General features: G+C 58.1%; 2 protein-coding genes across 2 annotated transcripts; both read left to right on the forward strand.

The window, feature by feature from the left end:
* The first annotated feature begins 973 nt into the window (after positions 1-973).
* Positions 974-14129, forward strand: CSRP1 (cysteine and glycine rich protein 1). The gene is made up of 6 exons (XM_030473569.1): positions 974-1259; positions 7064-7176; positions 11294-11462; positions 11869-11995; positions 13259-13352; positions 13724-14129. Exons 2-6 carry the CDS (start codon positions 7065-7067, stop codon positions 13798-13800), a joined length of 579 nt encoding a protein of 192 aa, XP_030329429.1. The 5' UTR covers positions 974-1259; position 7064; the 3' UTR covers positions 13801-14129.
* A 3850-nt stretch (positions 14130-17979) lies between these two features.
* Positions 17980-18820, forward strand: PHLDA3 (pleckstrin homology like domain family A member 3). The gene is made up of 2 exons (XM_030473570.1): positions 17980-18331; positions 18699-18820. The coding sequence occupies exons 1-2, from the start codon at positions 17980-17982 to the stop codon at positions 18818-18820; spliced, it is 474 nt and encodes a 157-aa protein (XP_030329430.1).
* Positions 18821-25025: the final 6205 nt, after the last annotated feature.

A 25025-nucleotide genomic window follows, 5' to 3' on the forward strand; every position in this document is an offset into this window, starting at 1 on the left:
GGCTCCAGAGCAGAGCTGCTCCAGCCCTCGCAGCAGCTCCGTGGCCTCCTCTGGACTCGCTCCAACAGCTCCATGTCCCTCTGGTGTTGGGGGCCAACACCACTTGTAATTGGAAAGGCTATGTTCAAAATACAGCTTCCCAGAGCAACAAAGACAGCTCCTCACCCAGCACGTGCACAGTGGATCTCACCCACAGCAGCCTCTCTTTGTGGCCCTGCAGCTACACTGATTGACAGGCATTTCTTCATTGAAGTCAAGCATTGGAACAGGCTGCCCAGGGCAGGGCTGGAGTCACTGTCCCTGGAAATGTCCATGCACCGTGCAGACGAGGCCCTCAGTGCCATGGGTTAGTGGGGACTTGGCAGGGTTGGGGAACTCTTGGGCTGGATGATCTTAAAGGTCTTTCCCAACCTGGCTGATTGTATGATTCTATGGTTCTATGATGGCACATACACTTGGCAACCAGCCCGTGGGTTTTAGGGAGCTGCCACGGCTGCTCCAAAGGGTTCACCTCGTGTAATGGATGGGAACCTAGCTGAGAGTTGATTCCCTCTCATGACTGAGAGACATAACAAAGTCTGTTGTTTGCCACAGTGTATTCCAGCTTCCCAGCTGGAAGTGTGGGCCTGGATGATGATTCAGTGGTAATTGGTGAAGTATTTCTTCTTAATGTCTGTTCTCCCTATGCAGTAATGATTTAATGCATTGCTACCTTTCTTCAGTACTTTATACCTGTATACTTTATACTGTATACTTTATACCTGTCTAATTTGCTTTATTGTACTTATTCACTATACATAGATATTTACCTAATTCCCATTAGTGTGCTTGCTTTAGTGTGCTTGTTTATTAAACTCTGCATATTATACAGCTAGTATGTGGCCACTTTGTGGTGCACCCTGTCTGCCAGCAGAACACCCCGCTGTGGGAGTGGGATGGGGGGAGATTCCCAGTGGTGCGGGGCTGGCACAGCACCGAGGCCGTGCTTCCCCGGTGGCGGTGGCAGGTCCCCAGGGCCGGTGATGCGGGGACCCCGGGGCCGGGTGCTCCCCGTGGCGGTGATGGTCCCGGCCCGCCGGTTCCTCCTTCCGTGGGGCCCGCGGGGCGGCGGCCACCGTGACATCAGGCCGGGCTGGCGCCGAGCGCAAATCGCCGCCGCCCCGCGACCCGCCTTCTCCCGCCGCCAACAAAAGCCCCGGGCGGCCGCCGGCCCCAGCGCCGCTCCCGACACCGACCGGCCCGGCCCGGCCCAGCTGCAGGTAGGTGCGGGCCGGGGGCGGCCGCGGGGCCCCTCCGGGGCTCGGTCCCGTTGCGGAGCCAGCGGTCCCGGTCCCCGCCCGGGCGGGCGGCTCCATCCCCGGAGCTGCCGCATCCCTCGGGTTCACCCACCGGGTGGGATGCGGGGCGCGGGGCGCGGACCCCGCCGTGTGCGCGGGGTGCGGAGCGGCTGCGGAGCCTCCGCGCCCATGGGGCACATGCGGAAGCCAAAGCTCTTGCATCAGCCCCCATGAACTTTGCTAACCCGGCAGAGAGCGGGCATCCGCGGGCGCTTCCCGCCGGAGCGCTCCTGTCCCCGCTTCGCAAAGGGACATCTCGGGGCTGCGGTCCAAGCTCGGCTGAGCGGACCGTTTCATCCCGTTCCTTTGTCGCTTCGCTGCGCAGCCCCAGCGAAGCTCACACCGCGGAGCCCGGGCCAGCTCCGGCCTCTCCGCTGCCGTGCGCTGATGTTCCGGTGCGGAGGAGATCCTGCACCGCTGAGGAGCTGGCGGGGGAGCCGCTTCCCAAACCTCCGAGCTGGCAGCGGGGCCAGCGCGTAGGAGCGGGTGTTGATGAGCACTTGGCAAACAGAGAGAGGGATGGACCGGGTGAGAAGGTGAAGCGCTAAAGTAGTGTTTGGTGTGAGATCGGCTTTGGATGCTACATCTCCTGGTCGTTCATGGTGAGGCTGGGATGGGAGGGCAGTGTCTGTGGCTACTCCTGGCCCCGGGGAGGACCCGACACCTTACAAGCACCTCCACAGGCAGCGGGGTGCCCATGGTGCCCTCCCTGCTCCCGCGGGTCGGGGGCTCCGTCTGCCCAGCCTCAGGCTCGCTGCCGGCCTCTCCGGTCCCCTGGATCGGGGTCTCTCCGGCTGGGATGTCGGTGCCTGAACCTCTGGAGCGGCCGGTTTCCCTTCTGGGCTCCCTGCTGCTGGGAGGCAGCACAAAACGACAAGGATGTGACCGATCGGGAAATAAGGGCTTTCGTGTTTTCTTTGAGGAACACAGTTGGGATCAAGTTGCCTTTGCAGCCAAGGCTTGGAAGCAGTGCGGGCAGCAGCCACGGCGTGCTGGTCCACAGGCAATAGCCCGGCTCCAGGCAGCAGTGGCCACGCCAGCCCCTTCCCTGGCCCAGCAAACCCGGAGGCTGCCTCAGTGGTGGCAGCAGAGGTAGTGCCAGGCTGTGCTGCGTCAGGACCTGTAGAGTAGATGAACTGTGTGTGAGTGGATCATGGACCCTCCTGACTTTCTGCCTCCTCTCATGGCAAAGCCCTCAGAGATGCCTGATCTGACACAGAAGCACCTCCTGGGTCAGTTCTTTGATTTCTCCCTGGTGATGCCCAGGGCTTTGCCGTGTCCTGGTGCTCACCAGCCTCAGGACCCCGTCCTCCTCTTGCTCAGCACCACCAGCAACCTTTGCTTAACCTCACACTGCTGGCAGCGCAGTCACTTCTCCACCCAGCTGATGACGTGATGGGGGGACAGGGGTGAGGTTCCCACTTCCCTCTTGCAGTGTTATTTCAACCTGCGCCCAGGTGACGTGAAAGCTGCTTCGTGACAGACACCATTTCTCTGAGGCGGGGTCCTCCATGGCCTGACGGCAGTTACTGGTGCTGAGCCCCTGGTGCTCTGTCCTGGTGATTTACCACACGATGTTCCCTGTATCCCCATGAGCTGATCCCTTCCTGCTCTGCCCACATGTCTTGGTGCCTCCTGCTTCAGATTTCTGCTCGTTTCATGCCTGTGCCAGCTGCCCTCTGCACTGGGAGGCACTGATCAGACCCCAGGGCCTGGGGCTCCTGCTATGGTTTGCTCCCCTCTGACTTGTCCCTTTGCCAGCCTATGTAATAATCCTGCATGGACTGCTGTGAACATTCCAGGGAGTGAAGTTTGTGCAGCACTGATGGTGTTTTCTGCCACCCACTTGTATTAATGCTCTGATTGGAACAAGAAAAGAACCTTTTACAGGGGCCAGCATGAGTCTTCTGTTCCTCAGTGATCTCCTCCAAGCACAAAGTGATTGCTCTGCTATTGATTACTGTAGGATACTAGTAGAACATCTCAGCACATAGGTGGGAGAACCTGCACTGCTGTTCGACACTATTGGACGCTTCGGATTTGGCTGGACAGAGTGGACATACAGCCTAGGTCATGCTTTGCCTAGGAAGGTTGTAGCAGATGATCCTTCAACCTGGTTTTCTATGATTCTCTGCTCTGGTTCTCTGGGTGCTCCCGTAGCAGCACATGGTGGTGGGTGCTGCTTCAGCTTCAGAAGTTCAATCCCAGCTGCTCTCTGGCAGGGGGCTGCCAGCTTTGCTGCGAGTGACAGGAGCACACTGATCTAAGGAGAGGGTGACCATGTGTTCCTACTTGGCTTCATCTGCTCACTGCTTCCCCTTACAGCCCAGGTTTAGATGACATCCCAAATCACAGGTCATACTGGTTCCATACTGGTCTATGCTGGTGTTTAGTGTAGCCTTGACTGCCTCCTGGGCTGGTGCAACACGAGCCCATCTGAAACGTGGATGAGTCTGTAGCTTACATTTGACCCAGCGAAATGCAAAGGGTCAGACATCAGACACTGAAATTAATCTCCAGAAGTGTCAGACCTGAGTGGTTCCGAGTGGACCTTGCTCGTGTCTGCATTGCCCAGTGACACGGCTCTTGGTAAAAGCTGGTATCTTGGGTTTTGAGGCCCCTTGTCCTACCCAGAGCTGCTGATGGGCCAGCTCCAGGGCTGAGCCATGCTTGGTGCAGAGGATCATAAAATCCCAGCCTGGTTTGGGTTGAAGGGACCTTAAAGCTCATCCAGTTCCAACCCCCTGCCACGGGCAGGGACACCTTCCACGAGAGCAGGTTGCTCCGAGCCCCTGTGTCCAACCTGGCCTTGAACACTGCCAGGGATGGATGCTGTCTGTAGGGTTGTGTTCGCTGTGAAGCTGTGGTATGTGGGATGTGGAGCTGCAAGAGGGAGGAAAATAATCTTGTGTTTTGGCAGCCCTGGGTTCGTCTCTTGCCTTATGCTCTGTGAGGTCTCTGGCTGCATGACAGTCACCTCCTGTTCCTCATTGTGCGTGGCTCCAGAGTGATTTGGAGAAGTGTGAGCTCCATGGTGCAAAATACATGCAATTCCAGCAGAAAACCATGCTGGAAGGGTTGCAAACTCTCTGACATATCTTACACTACTCATTATTCATGGAATTGGGATGGTAATGACTAGATGGTAGCTGGTCTTGGAAGTTGGCTTCCGAGATGGCTGGTGTGGGTCCCTGGCTCCATGAGCAGGGTGCTCCGCTTCTTGTTCTTTCCTGCTGATACTGACCTGTGGCAGAAACTGCTTTTTGGTCTCTCCTGTGGCTCTCAGCATGTGCCTGTGTATGTTGTGGTCTAAGAGGGAATTCCCAGCAATTAAATCTTATATCTCAGGCTTTCCCTGTGCCCAGCTGTGAGCTATCACAAGCCTGGGTATCCTCAGGACAAACTCATTTTCATGGTCTCTCCCCACACCCTGGTGTGTGCCAGGAGGTCTTGCTGGGATGTGGCTTTGCTGGGGCCTCGTGGCAAGAGTTGCCCACTGAAATCACCGTGACATGGCTTAAACTGCACGGAGGAACCTGCAGCCTTCCATGGTGGATGCAGGAAAAGAAGCAGCAAAAGGGCTTGATCTCCTCTTGAGGGAAACATCAGATGAGCTTCGCCCAGAAGCGTCTTTTCTCCTCCCATAGATTTGCAGGAGCTCAGGGAAGGTGTCCCCACTGCTGATGTCTCAGTTTGGGCAGATGAACCGTGTTGTTTGGGACAAATAGAGCCTCTTCCTTCACTGCTGCTGTAAAGGGGAAAAAAACGTGCCCTGGAGGCGAAGGGGAGCAGCAGGCTCCAAACCACACCAGGCAGCTTGTCCCTGAGCACGATGGTGATGACCTGGCTGTGGGGCAGGGAATGGCAGGGATGGGGCAGGGGGCTGCCAGTGTCCTGTTATTGCCGGCGAGGGGTCTGACACACTTGGGCACAGGGACAAAGGGGGCCAGTGGGCTCCCTGATGCCGTTGGATGTTTCTGCCCTCCAAGGAAACTCCCGAACCAGGTCGGGTCCTCCTCCTGGCGCAGGGGGAAAAAAACAGGCTCTGGAGAGGAACACTTTGTGTCCTTTTAAGGCAATCCAAAGGCTGGGACTGGGATGACCAGGCTGGAAGGGAGGTATCTGGCACCGCGGCGCATTCAGAAGAGACTTCCCGTGCGCTGGGATCACACCCAGGCACGGCTCCCACCCTGGAGCCAGCACAGCCCCTGAGCCGCTGCCCTGCCGGCCGTTAAACCAGGCCGAGTTCAACTTCCCCTTTCCATTTCCCGACAAAATACTCTTACACAGGGAAGAGCTCGACCTCCCCATATACTGGAAGCAACTGAGACCTCGCTGTGCCTTTGAACAGAGGGTTCTCAGCGCTTCCTCCTCCCTCATCACCCTGTTTGACGTTTATACAGCCCCTGGTCCTGTTGTGTTGAACATCCATCTCCTGCCAGGCAGCTTTGGGGGACCTTGTCCTGCTGCTTTAGCTGTTCAGGAGTTGGGAAGCACATGGGGAGGGTGACTTCTGCTGCTTGTCCCCACAGAGGAGAAGGATGGAGAATTCCAGAAGTGTTGATGGAGAGAGGCCTCTGGAGACCTCCCAGCCTGCAGCTTGTGCTCATCACCTTTCTTATGTCATTGGGCACCACCAAAAGGTGTTTTGGCAAAGTGCTTTGGTTGCTGTTAGATCCTCCTTAGCCTCCTTCACTAGCCACCTTGCTCAGAATCTCCTCATAGGACTTTGTTGCTTGAATGTCTTGAGGTTTATGTTGGCCTGGTCTTCAGAAGCTCCCTCTGGGCTGGAGCTCTGCTACTTCTGTTCACTGCTCACAGTATTTTGGGGTTATCTGCAAATTCGCAGGTCAAGGGGCCTCTTGATCATGTCTCATCAGATACATTTCAGGAAAGAGGAGAGAGAAGCATTTCTATCCTGCCAAGGAGCTGCATGGTAGCTTGGGCTGGTGCTTTGCCCTGCACATGAGCCTGTGTCCCTGGGGCTGTGGATTTCCTTGTACCTGCAGTCTTGGAGGAGATGTAGAAGCTTGTACAGGGAGATGGCCAGGCAAGGCACAAGCTGATGATGCTATAGGTGACAAGAGCCTGCTATTTGGTGGTATCAGGGGTCAGCTCCTGCCCTTTGGGTAACACTCACGATACCCCTGCCTTGTGGTGGCAGAAATGGAAGGGATGTTTGGGGAGGAGAAGCTGGAGCTGTTTCCAGCCAGGGTGACAACCTGTACCCTGTCCTGCACCAAGGATCACTCGCCCTGGCACCACTGCGTTGCTCTGTCCAGGGGCCATAGCAGGGCTGTGAGCTCACGAGGTCGGTGCCGTGGGTACCTCTGTAAGCACAGTTTCCCATCATTGTCCCGCTTCCTTCCTTTTCCTGGCACAGAAAGGAGCTGCGAGGTCCCACGGCTTCGGGGACAGCGGGATTTCTGCTGCTCCTGGCTGGCAGGACCAGTGATTCTCAAGCGGCAGCTCATACTGCTGGGTCCTGAGTTCACTCTGCTAATGACAGCCCTGTGGATGTGCAAGCAGCAAACAGGGGTGGTCTCTGCACGTGCAGATGTGGAACAGCTGCTGGAGCACTGCTGGGGGTGCCCACTCCGGCCTCCTCACTCTGCCCCATCCCTGCCTCCTGCCCCGTCCCTGCCTCCTGCCCCGTCCCTGCCTCCTGCCCCGTCCCTGCCTGACCTCCTGCCCTGACTCCGTTCCTGCCCATGCTGTCTCTGCAGGATGCCGAACTGGGGAGGAGGGAAGAAGTGTGGTGTCTGCCAGAAGGCTGTGTACTTCGCCGAGGAGGTGCAATGCGAAGGCAACAGCTTCCACAAGTCCTGCTTCTTGTGCAGTGAGTACCAGCCCTTCCCTCACCCTCCTGCCCCGCATCCAGGCAGCGCCCATCAGCTTCTGTTTATGGGCTGGGTGGATGCTCAGGAGCCTTTCCCTGCAAACAGCCCGGCTGTGGGAGCCATGGGGCAGGGTCTCTGCTCTTCTCCAGACGCGGAAGTTAGTTGTGCTGAAGGAACTCATCAGCCCATGACACTCGGGGCTTTCCAAGCTGTCGCAGCCAGCACCCACACAAACACTTTGTCCCTGCTCCAGGGAAAGGCTTGGCTGAGTCCTCTAGACTATCTCCAGATGTTCACGATTGGAGCAAGAGACAGAGACTCTCCAAACAGTGGTGGCAGGAGGAGGCACATCCCATGCAGTGCTCTGAGGTGATGCTAGTTTGAATCTTCAAAGTGGCTTTGCTGCACTAAAAAGGTGGTTGGGCCTTGGAGACTGACATGGGATCTGCCCCCGTGTCCCTGGAGATGATGAGAGGAAGATGAGGTCCTGTCCTGGCCCTTCTGCTGATGGAGGCCCTACTGTGAAGTGCTAAAGCATCACCTCCAGCCCGCCTGCAAATCTGCTATTGCAGAGTGTGTCTCTGTTGTACATTTGGATCCAAGTGTCACCTCCAGGGAAGGGCAGAAGAACAGGAGCTGGCTGTGGATTTCCTCGGTGCAGACACCCTTTCCTCTGCTTGCTCTGCAGGATCCTGCATGTACTCTTGGGTTCATGCTGCAGGCCCCCAGACCCTTCCCCTCCCTTTGGGGATACCAGGGCAGCAGTGCAGGGACAGGCGAGTGGTGGTACAGAGCTGAGAGCAGCTCCTTAAACCTGGGCGTCCACATCCGGGACCTTTAAATACGAAGATGACCCATATCCTCAGCCTGTGTTTTACCAGAAATGTGTTCCCTGCCCTTGCAGGCTATCAGGATCATGTGCTAAGCAGCATCATGCGCTAAGCAGCATCATGCACGTTGCCTGTGTGTGCTGATGGCTCATCAGCACGTTGCATCTGGCACAGCAGCAAGAGAAGTGCATCCTCACAGCAGGGTTTAGCATTTCCTGAGGTTTAACGTTTCCTTGCATGGTCCCTGTACCCTGCTCCCAGTCTCACCATCCCATTGCAGCAGGGAGCACAGATGGGATCTTTGCCATATGGGCAGCGAGCAGAGCTAGGGCCTATAAACAGGCACTCAGCTAGAACTAATCTCAGTAGACCCATGCCAGCAGGGAAATACCAGTGTCCCCATGGGGCTGATCCCTGCTGCGCTCCCGTGTCCACCTGGCACAGACACCAGATACTTGGCCAGGCTCCTGGGCTGCGGCGCGCACAGATGGATGCAGATGTGAGGGGAGCTGCTGCTCCATCCCTGCTCCCTGCGCAGCGTGGCCGGTAGCTCTCTGTGTGGGAGTTTCCAGGCTGGAAGCATTGCTTTGGCTCCAGAGGACAAGGAAGGGATGCTGCAGAAAGGCTTTCCCTGGGCTGTGTCCGTGCTGCAGCCGCTCTCCGCAGCAGGAAGTCCTGGTTCTTCTACAGACCCAGATAAGGAGGATGGCGAATGTTGCCCTCATTTCCCTCCACCACTGGCTTTTACCATCCGAGGCCGTGCCAGTGGAGAAGCTCAGTATGGGACTGAGATCCCATTGCGCTGCATCTGTCCTTCCCTGTGGCCCTCTGCACACATCTGGATTGCTAGGGGCAGCTGCTGCCATGCGTTATGGGCACCCAGAGCCATGGACAAAAGACATTGCTTCAAGAAGGAAATACATGGCCAAAGTGGGGAAGAAGGTCTGCTCATGGAAGCAAGTCACCAGGGAGTGGTCCAATGGGGCTCCTGTCCCTGTGCTTTGAGAGGTTCATAATCACCCCCCGCCATGTACCCCAGCCATTCTGCCCATCCTGCCTGCGGGCTCCCCACTTCAGGCTGTGGTTTGCAGGCCAGCCCATGGCGCTGCCTGCTCTTCCCAGTTCCATGCCACAGGCTGCGGGTGGCACTGAGCTCCAAACTCAGGTTCCCAGCTTGTTCCCCAGTGCTGCGCTTGGGCCTCATCAGGGAACTTGAAGCTGTTATCTTTAGGGGAGAAAAACAAATACTTTGACCTGATCTGCCCCAAAAACAATCAGAAAGGAGCAAAACATACCACAGTGCATTAGTACCGGAGATGGGCTGAGGGAGTGCCCTGGTGATTGACTCGGTGGCATCGCTCCAGCTGAGTCAACAGGACGCAGCAGGAATGTTCTGTAATGAGACTTTGGCCTCTGGAAGTGGCAGCAGCTCTGGTCTAACGTTTTGTGGAGCAACTCCTCTGCTCTTAGAAAAACAAAGGGTCCTTAACTGGGTGAGTGCTTTGTGCTGGAATTCCTGCAATGCAGAAACCGGGAGCTGGGGGCTGATTTCTAGGAAGCAGACCGGGAAAGAATTTTCCTGCTGCCTCTCAAAGGTCTGGTCTGTGCTGGTACAGATGAGGGACTGGGGAAGCTTAGGTTAGAGCTCTAAACCCACCCAGGGGGGAGAGAAAGACAGACGCCATTGGGATCATCAGGACAAAGCTCTTTAAATGTGCCCGAATTCCCCTCCTGGAGGGTCTATCTGAATGCTCCCGATGAGCTCCAGGGTGATGCAGGGACAACCCCAACACCAGCGCGGTAGCTACAGGAGCAGTTAACCAGAGCTGGTCTATCTCAACAAGGATGCTGCTCCTGCCCTGGTGGGTTTTGGGTGGGGGGAAGGCTCGCAGCCAGGAGAGGACCCTGTCACATCCTCCTTAGATGGCAGGAGACGTTTCCCTTTCCACCTCCTGCTCCCAGCAGCAGCACTGAGGGCTCTCCACGGTCCATATTTAGTAACAGGGCCGAGGGAGGCTGCGGGCTGTGCTCTGTTTGCATTCCTGTGATATTGGTAAAGGCCAAGAAACGTTCCTGCTGGCAAAGAGGCCAAGGGGCTGCCGAGAGCCTCGACATTTAAGGCCTGTGAGTGGGATGGAAGGGCTGGTGGCTGCTGGAACAGGCGTTGCTGTGGGGTGGCTGCCAGGGCTGTGGGCTCTGCCCTAGGCACCTGGATCCTGCCCCGGGCAGGCACTGGGGATCCCTGTGAGCCGGTTTGGGTGCTGCTCCCGCAGCTTGCTGGGTGGTGTGTTCCAGGAAGGGATTTAAGCCAACGCGGGGGCTGAGATCAGAGCTGGGACGGGAGTCAGGAAAACCTAAAAGTCAGGAGAAGAGTCTGTGCAGCCTGAGCCCAGCACCAAGCCCAAGCTCTGGATGGGCTCAGCTGCACCCCCAGCCTGGCTGCTGTCTCCTCCTGTCCTGTCTTACATCCCATGTTGATCCCCATGGCTTGGACACCAGCTGAGTTAGTGTTCCTCACCTGAGACCACCCTCTGCACATACCCAAATCACAGAACCCCAGACTGGTTTGGGTTGGAAGGACCTTAAAGCTCATCCAGCTCCAACCCCCTGCCACGGGCAGGGACACCTTCCACTAGAGCAGGTTGCTCCAAGCCCCTGTGTCCAACCTGGCCTTGAACACTGCCAGGGATGGGGCACGGACCAGGGGTGACACGGTAGCGTGAACTCTTCTGTTGTGGTCTCAGGGTCTGGAGAGGCAACTGTGCAGAACAGCCTCATGTACCAAAACCCTTGCAGCCCACCAGCTGTGGTGATGCTGCAGGTCTGCTTTGGTCTGTCTAAACACAAGGAATAATGCATTTGCCTCCATTCCTTTCCCCCAGTGACTATCGCTATTTGCAGTGGACGGGGAGTGTGGCAGGGCTGTGTCTGCCGGGGGGCAGGGACATCCATCCCTGTGCTCCTGAGTCCTGCAGGCATTTGTAGGGGAATTTCAACCCCCCTGGTTTAAGTGCATCTCCAGGATACCAGCAGCGGGAGGGTTAACAGAGCTTTGTCTTAGTGCCGACCTTGTAGCTTTGGTGGTTGCTTCCTTTTAAAGCCAGACAATGTTCTTGTTGTGATCCTTATCTCCAGCTGTTTTGCATGCACTCCCTTTACCCGGGATCTGGTCTGAGGTTTCCTTACTCCTTGAAAGCTGGTCCCCCATTCCTTGTGGGGACTTGTTTTCTCCAGGTAATTAGTGAGCTCTGGGTGAGCAGGCTAACGACCCTTCCCTCTTTTCCAGTGGTCTGTAAGAAGAACTTGGACAGCACCACTGTTGCTGTGCATGGAGAGGAGATCTACTGCAAGTCCTGCTACGGCAAGAAGTATGGTCCCAAGGGCTATGGATACGGGCAGGGAGCAGGGACCCTGAGCACTGACAAGGGCGAGTCTCTGGGCATCAAATATGAAGAGTGAGTTTCAGGCTTGTTTTCGAAACCAGGGCTGTGGTGTGCACCTTCTCCCCCACATCTCTCTGCTTGTGATGCTTGGGCTGTGCAGCCCATGCTCAACTTCAGCAGTGTCTCATCCGGAGCATGCCGTGGGCTGCTCTGCCCTTCTGCTCCTCGGGGAATCCCGCTGAACCCTGTTTGCAGGGTGGGATGAGGCTTGATGGGACACGTCCTCGTAGTCTGAGCACCTTCCCATCCCCTCCTGACGAGCAGCCATGGGGCTGAGGTTTCCATGGGGCTGAGGTTTCCATGGGGCTCAACACACTGTGCCTAAAGCCCTTCCAAACTGGTTTGGGATTTGTGATCCCATAGCTCTTCCCTCCTCCATCATGTGCAGCCCTGATCATGAACTCCCTCCCATCCGCAGGGGCCAGCCCCACCGACCCACCAACCCCAATGCATCCAGAATGGCCCAGAAAGTCGGCGGTGCTGATGGGTGCCCTCGCTGTGGCCAAGCCGTGTATGCAGCCGAGAAGGTGATTGGAGCTGGAAAGGTAAGAAGGGGTTGGAGTGGATGGGCCACGCACATGCTGCGAGTTGCTGTGTATCAAAGAGACCTTCAGAGAAGGTCTTGGATGGACCCATGGGCTGCTGCAGGCTCAGTTGGAGTCTGGTGGCCTGGAACCAAAGCCTGGCACCAACAGGAGGTCATGAAGAAACCAGGTTCTCCAGCTGCATCGTTCTTACAGGCTTGTAGATTGGAAAGAAACACATTTTATACTAAATATTCAGAGCCTTGCTCAGCAGAGGTGACAGCGGACGTCCCTGCTGCTAGATGTGGTCACTGACCACATGCGCTGACCCTGCTGTGCTCTGTCCTCCCTGGGGCTTCTGTGTTTGTCCCGTCCCCAGAGCAAGGCAAGGAGGCATCTCATCAACAAGCAAGGGCCTCCCACAGCAGCATCGTGCCCTGGCTGGCAGCGCAGGGCTTTGTGATGAGCACGTTGAGGGTCAGCCCAGGGTCAGAAGCTGAATTTATCCTTAAAACCATGATCTGGGCTTCCTGGTAGGCTTCTGGCCTCAGTGTTTACAGGGAACCAAAGCTGGCAAAGCAATTACACTGGAGCAAACCCGGGGAGGATGCCAGAGCATGTATTTCATGTGCTAATGTTTGCTGGATGACTCCAGCTGCTGCCTCCTCCTCCAGCCCCCGAATTTCACATTTTCTTCCAAAAAAGGTTTCATGTTTTCCAAAGTGTTTATTTAAATTCCTCCTGGAGCAGCTCTGGCTGTCCCGGGCCTGTGAGCTCATGTATCCCCAGAGGCTTGGCAGAGCCCGGCGCGGGGGGGATATTTGGGAGTATTTTTAAACACTGGCTGATTCCTGCATTCTCAGTGTCTGTTTGGTGCCTGCCTTGGAGCTGCACTGATGGGGCAGGTCCCCATCCCTGCTGCAGGCTGATGTACCGTGGACCTCAACTGTGTAACCTGCAGGGTTTCTCCTGCTGCTCGAGGAGGACGATCCCCAAAGGAGGGGTGATTGCTCCTTACAAATGATTGTGCCAATGACTCCTGGACGGGGGGTGAAAGCTCTCGGAAAGCAGCTCAACACGGGAGCAGTGACCTGATGTTTTCTCTCTGTATCTTCCCCCCGGGGCTGGGAGGATCATTCTCCCCAGACAAAACCTTTCACCCCATTCTCAACCCTCTTTGCTTTGGGCTTTGGGTCAGAACCAGGGAAGTGACAGTGTTCGGTAGCCAGAGCCTTGCTCCCTGTCCCCGGGGGTGTCTGACTGGGCTCTGCTCCTGTCCCACAGTCCTGGCACAAGTCCTGCTTCCGCTGTGCCAAGTGTGGCAAAAGCCTGGAGTCCACCACCCTGGCAGACAAAGATGGGGAGATCTACTGCAAAGGTGAGTGTCACCTTCCTGGGTTAGTGCCACCTTCACTGGTTAGTGCCACCTTCCTGGGTTAGTGCCACCTTCCCTGGTTAGTGCCACCTTTCTGGGTTAGAGCCACCTTCCTGGGTTAGTGCCACCTTCCCCACTGGCTTGTCCCAGGCTGCAAAGGGTGGAGGCAAGGGCTGAAAATGCCTGTGCAAGGAGCAGGATGGGGCTGAGGTTTGGGGAGGTGGTTGGATTTCCTGCTGTGCCTGGGGCCTCTCTGTTTGCCCAACAAATCCGGCAAACCCTGTCCTGTTTAGGCAGTGCCTGCTTTGAGAGGACAGGACCTGCTTGTGTTCAGCTGCCAGCCTTACCCGTCTCTCCCTTCCCATCCTCTGCAGGTTGCTACGGCAAGAACTTTGGTCCCAAGGGCTTTGGCTTTGGGCAGGGTGCCGGGGCGCTGGTCCACTCGCAGTGAGGCACCAGGAGCCGGTGCCCAGGGCTCATCTGTGCCAGCCTGTGCTGCTCGACCCGCACCGCACCGCAGTGAGCATCCTCACCACCACCAGTAACCACCCGCTGCTTCACAGCACGAGCCCCATCCTCCCGCCCTGACCCAGCGCATCCTGACACCATAGGATTCCCAGCAGCATTCCCACCGGGTCCTGCTGGTGTGGGTGCTGGCGGGGGGTCAGCTCACACCACCTGCAGCCAGGCCCGTGCACCCGCAACGTCCCGCTCCGCGCTGCCCATCCCGCCGGGATGCGCGCTCAGCCGTGCCAGCAATAAACATCCAAAGTGAGCCGTGCTGGGAGAGTTCATTCCCCATCGGGGCTCCGGAGGGGCACGGGGTGGCCAGAGCTGGGCCAGGAGGTGGAGGGAGGATGGGAAGCGTTGGCAGTCGTGGTTTGCAATGGAAGGCAGGGGCTGCTCGGTGCTCCCTGCTCCCGAGGTGGATATTCATGGGAAGAACAGTGCTTGGTGCTGAGAGGCGCAGGACAGAGTCTGCTGGGTGTGTTGGTAGGACAACATGCACGCCCTATCGACACCCCTCTCAGAGCTGGTGCTGGTGCTGCTCCAAACAGGCGTGCCCAAAAGTGCTGAATAACTCACAGCTTTTCACCTAGAACCTGGAGTTTACAGCATTCGGGTCATTCAGTGACAGTTTGGCAGCTTCCCAAAGGTTTAATTTAATTTTCATCTAAACTCTTCCCTTCCTGTGATTCTCTGGTTTCGCTGGTGGGATGTACCCACAGGATCAGCCTTTCTGCAGCGTGGAGTGAGGAATTCCATAGGGAATTTTGTTTTGGTTGTTTTTCTTTCCAAGTTATAAACATTGTGGTTGAGTAAATGAGGTGGGCAGTGATTTGAGAAGCGTAACAGAGACAAAAATCCTTTTGTAGGGCAGGACTGGGGGTTCTTTATCAGCTTAAGCACTTTCTCCTGTTCATCAGAGCCTAGGGGTTCTACATGAAGCTGAGATGAGGGGTAACTCTTTAAACATCTCAGAACTCCTCCCAACCCCCTGGTTTCCCAGCCTGGGACCCAAATTCTACCTGGTCATTGCTCTGGGGTGTGTGGTTGGGCTGGTGAGGTGATAGCGGATGGCACTTGGCATGTGGAGCAGCCAGGCTGGACTGTGCTTGGAGTAATCTGCTCTAATGGAAGGTGCCCCTGCCTGTGGCAGGGGTTGGAACTGGATGAGCTTTAAGGCCCTTTCCAACCCAAATCAGTCGGATTCTATGATTCTTTAGTCTCTTCTTCCCATAGTTGTAGAGGTTGTGCCAGAGAGAGGGGATGTACTGACATATACCAAATGTGATGGACCCCACAGAGGCTGTTTGCTCCTTAGGGCCTGGTCAAATCCAGAAGAAAGTGCTGGATTTGGGTTTCCCAGGCTCACAGAAAGAAGTAGGTAGGGAGGAAGGGCCCTGCAGAGGTCTCAAATTCAACTCCTGGTTAAGCCAGAGAAGGTGGTGGGCAAGGCCCAGGGGCTGGCGGTGGGATCACGGGTGCTTTCGGGGCATCCCCTGCCCAAACTGCAGCAGGACGCTCTGACCATCTGCTACCCTCTGCTGGTTACTGCTCCCTGTGCATGGGCACAGCCTGGTGCCGGACACCAGCACCCAAGTGTTGTCCAGCTCCCTTTTGGGGCAGCATCGCACCCAGCAGCACCCATCCCTCACTGCTGCTGGCATGGGGGGCCTGTGGGACCCAGACCTGCCTCTGAAGAGATGAACCAGAGGGTTGGCTGCAGTCTGGAGGCTGGTGGTGATGGAACCCATAGAATAGAATCATAGAATCCCAGACTGGTTTGGGTTGAAGGGGCCTTAAAGCTCCTCCAGTTCCAACCCCTGCCACGGGCAGGGACACCTTCCACTAGAGCAGGTTGCTCCAAGCCCCTGTGTCCAACCTGGCCTTGAACACTGCCAGGGATGGGGCAGCCACAGCTTCTCTGGGAAAAGTCTGTGCCAGCGCCTCAGCACCCTCACAGGGAAGAGCTTCTGCCTCAGAGCTCATCTCAATCTCCCCTCTGGCAGTTTGAACCCATCACCCCTTGTCCTATCGCTCCAGTCCCTGATGAAGGTCCCTCCCCAGCATCCTTGTAGCCCCCTTCAGACACTGGAAGCTGCTCTGAGGTCTCCACACAGCTTCTCTTCTCCAGGCTGAACAGCCCCAATGTTCTCAGCCTGTCTTGTATAGGAAGTGCTCCAGCCCCTGCTCATCCTCGTGGCCTCCTCTGGACATGCTCCAACAGCTCCATGTCCTTCCTATCTGAGGATGCCAGAACTGCACACAGTGCTGCAAGCGGGGTCTCACAAGAGCAGAGCAGAGGGGCAGGATCACCGCAGGAGGCTGGAGAGGCAATGAGCAGCAGATCTGGAATTGGATTTGGATTTGGGGAGATTTGGCAGCCCTTGGCTCTCCTGGAGAGGAAGGAGATTGATCTGGTTGGTCAAGCAAAGTGCCCGCAGACATCCCAGCTCGCTGGAGCAGATCTGGGAGCAACAATCCCGAAACTTCTCACCTCAGCATCCCTGAAGCCGAGCTTTACCTGCGTGTGGGAAAACAGCCTCGGATGCTCCTTTGGAGCATGGGGGGAACCCACACTTCTGCTCTGCTCCTCCCGAGAGCTCTGGGGTGCTCGTGGTGGCACCCGGGGCTGTGCCAGGCCCTGTGCTGCAGGGATGGAGAGAGATGCGGGGGGAACCGGGGCCGCCTGACGTCAGGAAACGGGGTGTCCTGGGACACCGGGATCTCTGCCAGCGAGGTGAGGTTGGCCCCGGGGAGCACGAACCAGTTCTGGCTGCGGCAGGCGCTGCCCTGCCCTCTTAATGAGGGATAATGAGGCGCATCTCACGGCGCTGCAGACTTGTCCCCCGGCCACGCCGGCTGCAGGGACCGGGGTGATGGAGGAGTTGGAGCAGGAGGGGCTGCACCCCCCGGAGGGGGGTGATACGGGAGCCACGGGCTGACCTGGGCGCTGCCAGCCCCATGCAGTGATCCCGGAGTGTCCCCCGGGGATTGTTCCCCTTGGCTGGGCAAAGGGACCCTCAGCACCAGAGCAGGCGGTGCCCGTCACCCCCTTTGGCAGCTCCAGATGTCCCCACCGTGACTCCTCGGTGCCAGGCGCTGGCACAGGAACAGAGAAGCTGCGGTGGCCGGAACGGGAACGAGACGGGCCGGAAAGGAGCCGGTGTTTTGCTGCAGGGGAGGGTGGGCACCGGCGGGACCGCGCCGTGCTCTGCATCCCCCCTGCACAGCTCACACGGGGGATGCTGGTCCCCGCTGGGGGCTTCAGATCCCTGCCCCAGGGAATGTGGGGGTGCGAGATCTGCTGCTGAGGGCTGGGGCAGCACCCTTGGGTGCAGGGCTAGGTGCGTGCCGAGAGCTGTCCCCATTGCAGGGCAGCCCTGCACAGACACCAGACGTCTCCTGTCTGCATGTGAGCCGCTACCCAGGGGTTCCCACAGCCCCTGGCTGGCTGGTGCTGCACGCACAGCCCCTGCGCCTGCTGGCACTGCACCCACAGCCCCCACTTCAGCCAGCGCTGCACCCTGTAGCCCCTTCCTGGCTGGTACTGCACCCAGAGCCCCCCATCCCCACCAGGACTGCACCCTCTTGCCTTGTGCCAGCCGGCACTGCAGCTCATGCCCGGGCTGCACTGCAGTGTCCCAGCCCTGCCCCGGCACCGCTGCGGTGCAGCCCTGTCCCCACACACTGCCGGTTCACACGAGGCCCCCGGGGCACCCCGAAAGCTCCTCCCGGTGCCGCGGGGCCGCCTGGGCCTGACCGGGCTTCGCCTGGGCGTTGTGGGTGCCTGCGCCGCAGGAGGGGCCAGGCGAGGCGGCAGGAATGCGAGTGGGAAGCAGCCGGGCAAGTAGCGACAGCTCCTGGGGCGCGCGGTGCCGGGATCCCACACGCTGCGCAGGGCCGGGAGCAGAGCCCCGGCAACAGGGCTGGGGCCGGCAATGGGGCACCCCACTGCGCACCCCCTCTGAGTGCCGGGGAGCGGAGCGTGGCGAGTGCCCTGGGGACACCCCGTGGGGTCCTGGGGCGCTCGGCTCTGACGTGAAGCAGCTGGAAACCCACCGGTGGGTGATGCCCGGCTGCGCCGACACGAGGTGCTGAGGGACCCGGGGGCCAAGGAGCCGCTATGACCCCCGAGAAGGTGCTGAGGGAGGGGGTGCTGGAGAAGCGCAGCGGGGGGCTGCTGCAGCTCTGGAAGAAGAAGCGTTGCTTGCTGACGGAGAAGGGGCTGCAGCTCTTCGAGCCCAAGGGCTCGCGGCGCAAGGAGCTGAGCTTCGCCCGCATGAAGGCGGTGGAGTGCGTGGAGTGGAAGGAGCGGCACATCTACTTCACCGTGGTGATGGACGACAGCCACGAGATCGACTTCCGCTGCGCGCAGGAGGACCCGGGCTGGAACGCCGCAATCACCATGGGCCTCGTCCGCTTCAAGAACCAGCAGGCGATCCAGGTCGTCCGCGCCCGGCACAGCTGCCGAGCAGGTACAGGACCCCTGCACCGCGGGTCAGGGGGCAGGACCCTGGCCACCAGCCCCATCTCCGAGTGGTTCAGTGATTTCCCCATGGGAATCACAGAGGGGGTCCCATGGATGGGGATGGGTCTGCTGGGTCATGGTCCTGTGTCCCCTCTTTGCATCCTCCATTGGGTTTCACCTCCCCGCATCACTGGAGAGGGACTTTCTAACACCCTCCCTCTGTCTGGGGTGGCCCCAAGGGATATGGGGCTCTTTGCCATCTTGCACATGGGATGACAGTGAGGACCGTGGCTGGTTCCACTCCCCAACTCCCCTCGGAGCTGGATCCATGTCTGGGGCTGGCTGGGTGGGTGACAAGCTCCATCTCTCCGCAGTGGTGCAGTTCGACACAGCCCCGGTGGGACAGCCCATGGACATGCAGCATCCCAAGAGCAGGATGGAGATGGCCCTCGGCTCGGCAGGCGGTGGGGACAATGGGATCCGTACGGGCAAGTGAGGCCACCACTGTCTGCTTCCAGGGGATGGGGATGGTGGCCCTGGCGACACCAGTGTGGGTGCCAAATTCCATTGTCCTGGGGCAGGACAGTGGCACTGCAGGAGCTGGGCTGGCACAGCTGCAGGTGTCCAGCCACATCCCCTTGGCACGATGGGGCAAAGGACACAGCCAGTGCCACCACTGTGGGCTCCGGACATTGCAGGAGGTGACATCCCTGCCTGGGGGCCCATCACCCCTCAGCCGACATGGCCAGGACCTTGGTGAACTGGTGGGGACCCCCGGGCCTCTCCTGCGGGACAGGGGAGGGATGAGGTTGAGCCCGAAGGAAGCAGGGTGACGGTGAGCTTCGCCCAAATGCCAGTGACACTGGGACAGATGGACATGGCCAGGGACATGGATCCCCCTGAGCCCCCACATTGAGAAGGGGCTGGAGAGCTGCTGTTGCAGCAGGGACCCCTCTGGGCACTGTACCCGATGGCACAGTGATGTGGCCGTGCTGCTGGACACTGTCCTGCCCTGAGCTGTCCTCAGGCTGGTGGGGGACACTGGGGAAGGCAATGGAGACCCCGACTCCCTGTACCAAAAATGTCCCCAAACAGGACCTTCTGCTGCTTACCCTGGTGTTGCTTTGATCTGTGGGGCCCTGCAGGGCATGGGAGAGCACAAATCCTGCACAGAGCCTCGCTGGTTGTTGGTATCCCCCTAAATCTTCCAGCATCCCATAGCTGGGCTCCAAAGCCCCCTGTCACTATCCGAGCCTCTCTGGTCACCCGTCCCGCTGTGGCTGTGTCCCCAGGGATTCTCACGGTGGTTTGTGGGCAGGCGACCCGGGAGCAGCCTGCCTGGCTCTGCAGGGATGGGGATGGCTCTGCCCCGACAGGCAGCGCAGACACGAGCGCCTGGAGCCACCGGCGCTGCGCAAGCCGGAGCCTGAGCCCCAGCGCCGCGGCCGGAGGCGCTGCGGATCCTCTGGAGATTGCTGGGATGCGTGGGAATGGCAGTGCGGAGCATCCCAGCCCCAGCCCGAGCACCAGCCACCTCCACCAGACCCACCAGGGCCCATGGGGTCACCTCAGGGTGGCTCTGGGGAGGGATGATGGTGTGGCCAGAGCTCACTGTGCAGGGTCAGGATCACACCGGCTCTTCCTGAGCAGTTGGGAATGAGCATTTTGGTGGTTTTCCACCCAAGGAATCCGATCCCTGGGCCTCAGAGCTTCATTTGCTGAGACACCCCCCTACTTGTGACCGGGTCCAAGCTGGGGGGTGCAAATGAATCTGGATCCAAACCCTGCACATCCCTGTGCTGCATCAGGGACGGAGGGACCAAAACACGGTGGGCTCCAGGGATGGTGGGACCTGCAGCCCTGCTCATAGGGAATGCTCTGGGCATGGAGCCCTGCATGGACCAGCCACCCCGGCCAGGTCCCCACATGCATTTCAGGAGGGAGTGGGGTTGTTGGTGGATGGAGGGATGCTCACACAGCATTCCCAAGGCAAGGATCTGCGTCCTGGGGGTTCTTGTAAATCCCCAGCCCCAGAGTCAGGGAATTCAGTGATGCTCATTCAAAGTCCTGCAAACACCCAGGGGTGAGGAGCACGCAGCGCGAGGGGGTTTCTGAAGTCTTCTGCATTTCGAGCCACTTTTGGGTGCCCTGACTCCTCGTTTTCAACTTTTCTACTCTGCCACTCACTGTGAATAGAGATTTTCTGTTTTCCAAGTGCCAGCGAGGAACTGGGGAAGAAAACAGTCAAGATGGGTGTGTGCGATGGAGGAAGAGGGACAGAAAGAGCAAGGCAAATCCCATTTCAGGTTGGGCATAGAGAAAGCCAAGATTTTCCATCCCCATCCTAAGCTCCTCATCTCTCTGCAGACCAACAGAGCCCCTGCCTGCACCTCGTGTTCCCCTGGGATTGGGAATGTCTTCTGTGCAGCCACCCGGATCTGGCAGATGGATGGGTGGATTCACAGCCTGACCCTGGGAGCAGGGGCCAGGGGTGGGTGCTGAGCGGGTGGGAGGCAGTTTGGCTTCACCTCGCAGGGCTCAATAGTCGATGCTGAGGAGAAGGTCACCCTGGAGCAGGGGCAGGGGCTGGTGCCTCCCCCAGCGCCCAGCACCGGGATGGGGCTCAGTGCTGATGGGTGGAATTGGGCAAATGGGGTGATTTTACCCAAGGGAAAACCTCCTGCAGGCAGGAAAGCTATGTGGGGAAAGCAGGCGTGGGGGGAGAAGGGTGCTGGGGTCATTGCAGGAGGCCCAGCACGGTGAAGGTGTTTTTAGCTGACTGTTTGCATAGATACAAAGGAGCTCACAGGGTGCTTCCAGAGAACAAGGGAGAGGATGCATGGAAAGTGTTTTAATGCCCCCGGAGATGGGGAAGCTGAGGCACAGCAGGGGGTTGTCAGGCATGTGGCCTTGCAGCCCCCCCCCCCAGCACACTGCCTTCAGAGGACCCCTGTGCTGGGGCAGAGCTGGGGCTGGTGCTGAGCCCCAGAACAGAGCGAGGTTCCCCGGCGCTGCCCAAGTTCAAAGGCAGGAGCCTGAAAATCCGGCTCTGCTGCTCCCGGCACACGGTGCCCCCGCTCCGTCTGTCACCCCCCCACACTGCCGTTGCTGGGGCTGCCCTGTGCCACCCACCCCAGAGCACCCATGGGCGCTGGGGCTGGCACCCTTTGTGCCACACCATGGGGGTGAATTTGGGTGCACGGAGGTGGCAGGGGGAGCTTCCGGGCTGGGTGAAGTCCCCGGGCCCAGCTTTGGGGTCAGTTTGGGGCTGGCTGCTGAGATGGGGGTCTGCAGCATAGAAGCATAGACTCACAGACTGGTTTGGGTTGGAAGGAACCTTAAAGCTCCTCCAGCTCCAACCCCTGCCCCGGGCAGGGACACCTTCCACTAGAGCAGGTTGCTCCAAGCCCCTGTGTCCAACCTGGCCTTGAACACTGCCAGGGATGGGGCAGCCACAGCTTCTCTGGGCACCCTGTGCCAGCGCCTCAGCACCCTCACAGGGAATAAGCAGACCTGAACTTCCCCTGTTTCAGTTTGAACCCATCACCCCTTGTCCTACTGCTCCAGTCCCTGATGAAGGTCCCTCCCCAGCATCCTTGTAGCCCCCTTCAGACACTGGAAGCTGCTCTGAGGTCCCTGTGCAGCTTCTCTTCTCCAGGCTGAACAGCCCCAACGCCCTGGTGATGGCTCAGCCCAGCCCTGCAGCAAAAGGGATGCTGAGATGCATCTGAGATGTCTCAGAGATAGATGGGAGGGCCTGGAAATACCCTGAAAATGTCTAAGAAGTGTCCTAAAAGCCCCTAAAAAAGTGTCTAAAAAGGCCTGAAATTTGGGGTTATTTGGAATAGTCTCTTTTTCTCCATGAAATATTTTGCCTTAGGCTGGAAACCAGGCTGGGGTTTAGGATATTTAAGCTGACATCACTGTTCAACCATGTCAGCCTATTGGCACAGACAGAACAGTTGAATATCCTCCTCTTGTTTAATAAGAGTTGACAAGATCAGCGTTGAGAAGGTTTCACGTGTCACTTGGCAAACCCATGGAAAGCTTAAATCCTTCAGTGGGTGGCTCAGCTCCGTTGGAATAATGCCTTTCCACTATCCCAAAGTAAAGAATTCCTCCTGATTTAATAAAGACTTTTCTTCCTGCCAGTAGCACGGGGCAGGGAATGCTTTATGCTGTTCATAAAGAACCCCATCACTCTGGGAGACCCCTCCTCAACTTTGGCACCTTCTGCAAACATTTCAAGTTTCCCCAAAGCATTTAAGGAAAAACAACTTTTCCATCGGTATTCCCAGAAGTGGAAGGTTTGTCTCCCATTGTCTTGGTTTGGAATGTCATTGGGGTTGACCAGAGGAGGACCATGCTTGGAAGAGGGCAAGGGCAGGATGGGTGGGATGGCTCCAGGGCCTTAAGGAGGGAAAGGAATCCCTCCAGCATTGCTGCAAGTCTGCTTCTTCAGGGAATTAGGCTTCACACAGGACAACCAAGCTGATCATGTGTGTCAGATACCTTTTGAGTTTGGAGGCCCAACACCAGGGACCATTGCAGCCCCAGTGCAGTTCTACCTGCAGCTGGAGGGCAGTCAGGGCAGTCCCTGCTGTGCTTGTGGGGCTGATGCCCAACGATGAGGAAGCACCAACATCTTCCAGGGACTCAGCATGTCCAGAGGGAGAGAGAAACTGCTCATGTCCATCCACACATGTGCAAGGTTGTCCACTCGTAAATGACTGAACCACTGGGACCTTTAGGGACAAGTGGGCTGTCCCTGGGGACTTGGTCCTGGCTGGGTCTGTCCTCCCCATACATTTCTCTGTGGGTATCACCCCCTCCATGGCAGCCCATGGGGAACCACTTGAATTGGTGGCTCCCAGGGAATGGGAGGATATTATTTTGCTTTGAATTTGGCCTCAGCACTGCTCTGCCCCATGATTTCCAGCCTGTCCCCTTCCTACCTGCCAGCAGCTCAGGGGGGTGCCCATAACCTCGGGTGGTACCTAATAAAACAGCCCCTCATCTTTAGGCAGCTGATTGTGGTTTCTGAGCTGAGGATGGAGACCAGAAATGTCCTCATCATCACGTCAGCTGGAGAGGAGGGATGGGGAGACCCTGGGCTCCTGCTGCTGGCCCCCCATGGCAGCACTCGCGCTCTGAAACCAGTGCTGAAGCCCTGAATCCAGCGGTCCTGCTACCCCATCCCTCTCCTGCCCTTTCCTCCTCCTCACTCCAGGTCCCAGCAAAGGAAGAAACCTGAGACTGGAGCAAATGGCATCTGGAGCAGCCTGGTCCCTGGTCAGGTCCCCGGGGCACGGCTGTGGGGAATGCAGCGCCTTTGTCACCGGCTAATTTTGGCTCCTCTGTGCTCCGAAAACAATCCCAAGGCAGCTGGGAGGAAAGATGCTGGAGGCATGGCCCCGCGGGGGCTTTTGCCTTATAAAGGTCTAACGGGGCTGGTATAAAGCCTCCTCCTTGGGGCTGGGAGCAGATCCACTGCGCTGGGAGCTGGATAAAGGGAAACATCCTTGGAGGGGGCCCCGAGGAGAGTGGGGACGGGGGGGGGTGTCTCCTGGGATTGCTGGGATGTGACTAGTGCGGGTCAAACACGATGGGACTGGCACAGCCACTGTGTCCATCACCCACCTCGCTCCAGGCTGGCGACTGCTGCATCCTGCCCCCAGGGCACAGCTCCCAGGCACAGGGAAGGAGCTGGGAAGGGGGCTCTGCAGGACAGGGGCTGTGTCTGCTCCCCACCACGGCAGAGACCCTGCACATGCAGCTGCGTGTCCCTCCGCGACCATAATAGCCTCCGGATTAAAATGCCGGGCATTGTCCCTGCTGGGATGGGAATTGTTTGCTCCTAAACTTGCCCCTAAAAATATCCCTGGGAACAGGTGTGGGCTGCGAAGGGACACGGGGTGTGGGGATTTGTGGGGCGCAGGGGGGCGAGACAGCAGCTTTGGTGCTGCCTTTTGGGAATTGCATGGGGAAAACATCACAGCTTGTGAGGAGCTGGGAGTTGCTTGAGCATCCCAACCCATGGTGCTGTGCTGGGTGAGCCTGGATGATCCTGCCCACCCATAAAGTGGGGTCTGCCCCATCCTTGGTCTGGTTGCACCCCATCACCCCATGGCAGTTCGTTGCCCTCCTGCTCTGGAGGCTCCAGGGATGCCCCTTGGCCAGCGCTCCCGTGGGGACATCACTCTGTGCTTGCAGCACTGCAGAGCATGTGTGCACCACAGTGCATGGGGTCAGCACCACATCAGGATGCTCACCGCGACCCCCTTCATTTTCTGAAAGGAAAAAGGGAAAGAAATAAAAGAAGAATAAAACCAAGGAGATTTCCCTTAAAGAAAGCTCAGTGCAGGGTTTTGGGCTTGTGGTTTTGCCTCCTGGCACAGACAGGGCTTTTCCAGCCTCTCCGGTGCTGGTTCACACAGGAGAGGAGCAAGGCAGATGCACCATGAAGAACACACCTTGTCTGTATGAGCACTGCTGGTGCATCATGGTCATGTCTGTGTGCTCACACACAACACGCGTGCTCACACACAACATGCGTGCTCACACGCAATGTGCTCACACACCACACGTGTGTAACACGTTGGGCAGCAAGCGCTGACCAGGCTGGGGCGATTCACAAGCAGAGAGCACAGGAGTTCCCCAGCTCATGCGGGGGTCACGCGTGCACCAGCACACGCATGTGC

The sequence above is a fragment of the Strigops habroptila genome, chromosome 18, assembly GCF_004027225.2.
Source record: "Strigops habroptila isolate Jane chromosome 18, bStrHab1.2.pri, whole genome shotgun sequence".
Lineage (NCBI taxonomy): Eukaryota > Metazoa > Chordata > Aves > Psittaciformes > Psittacidae > Strigops > Strigops habroptila.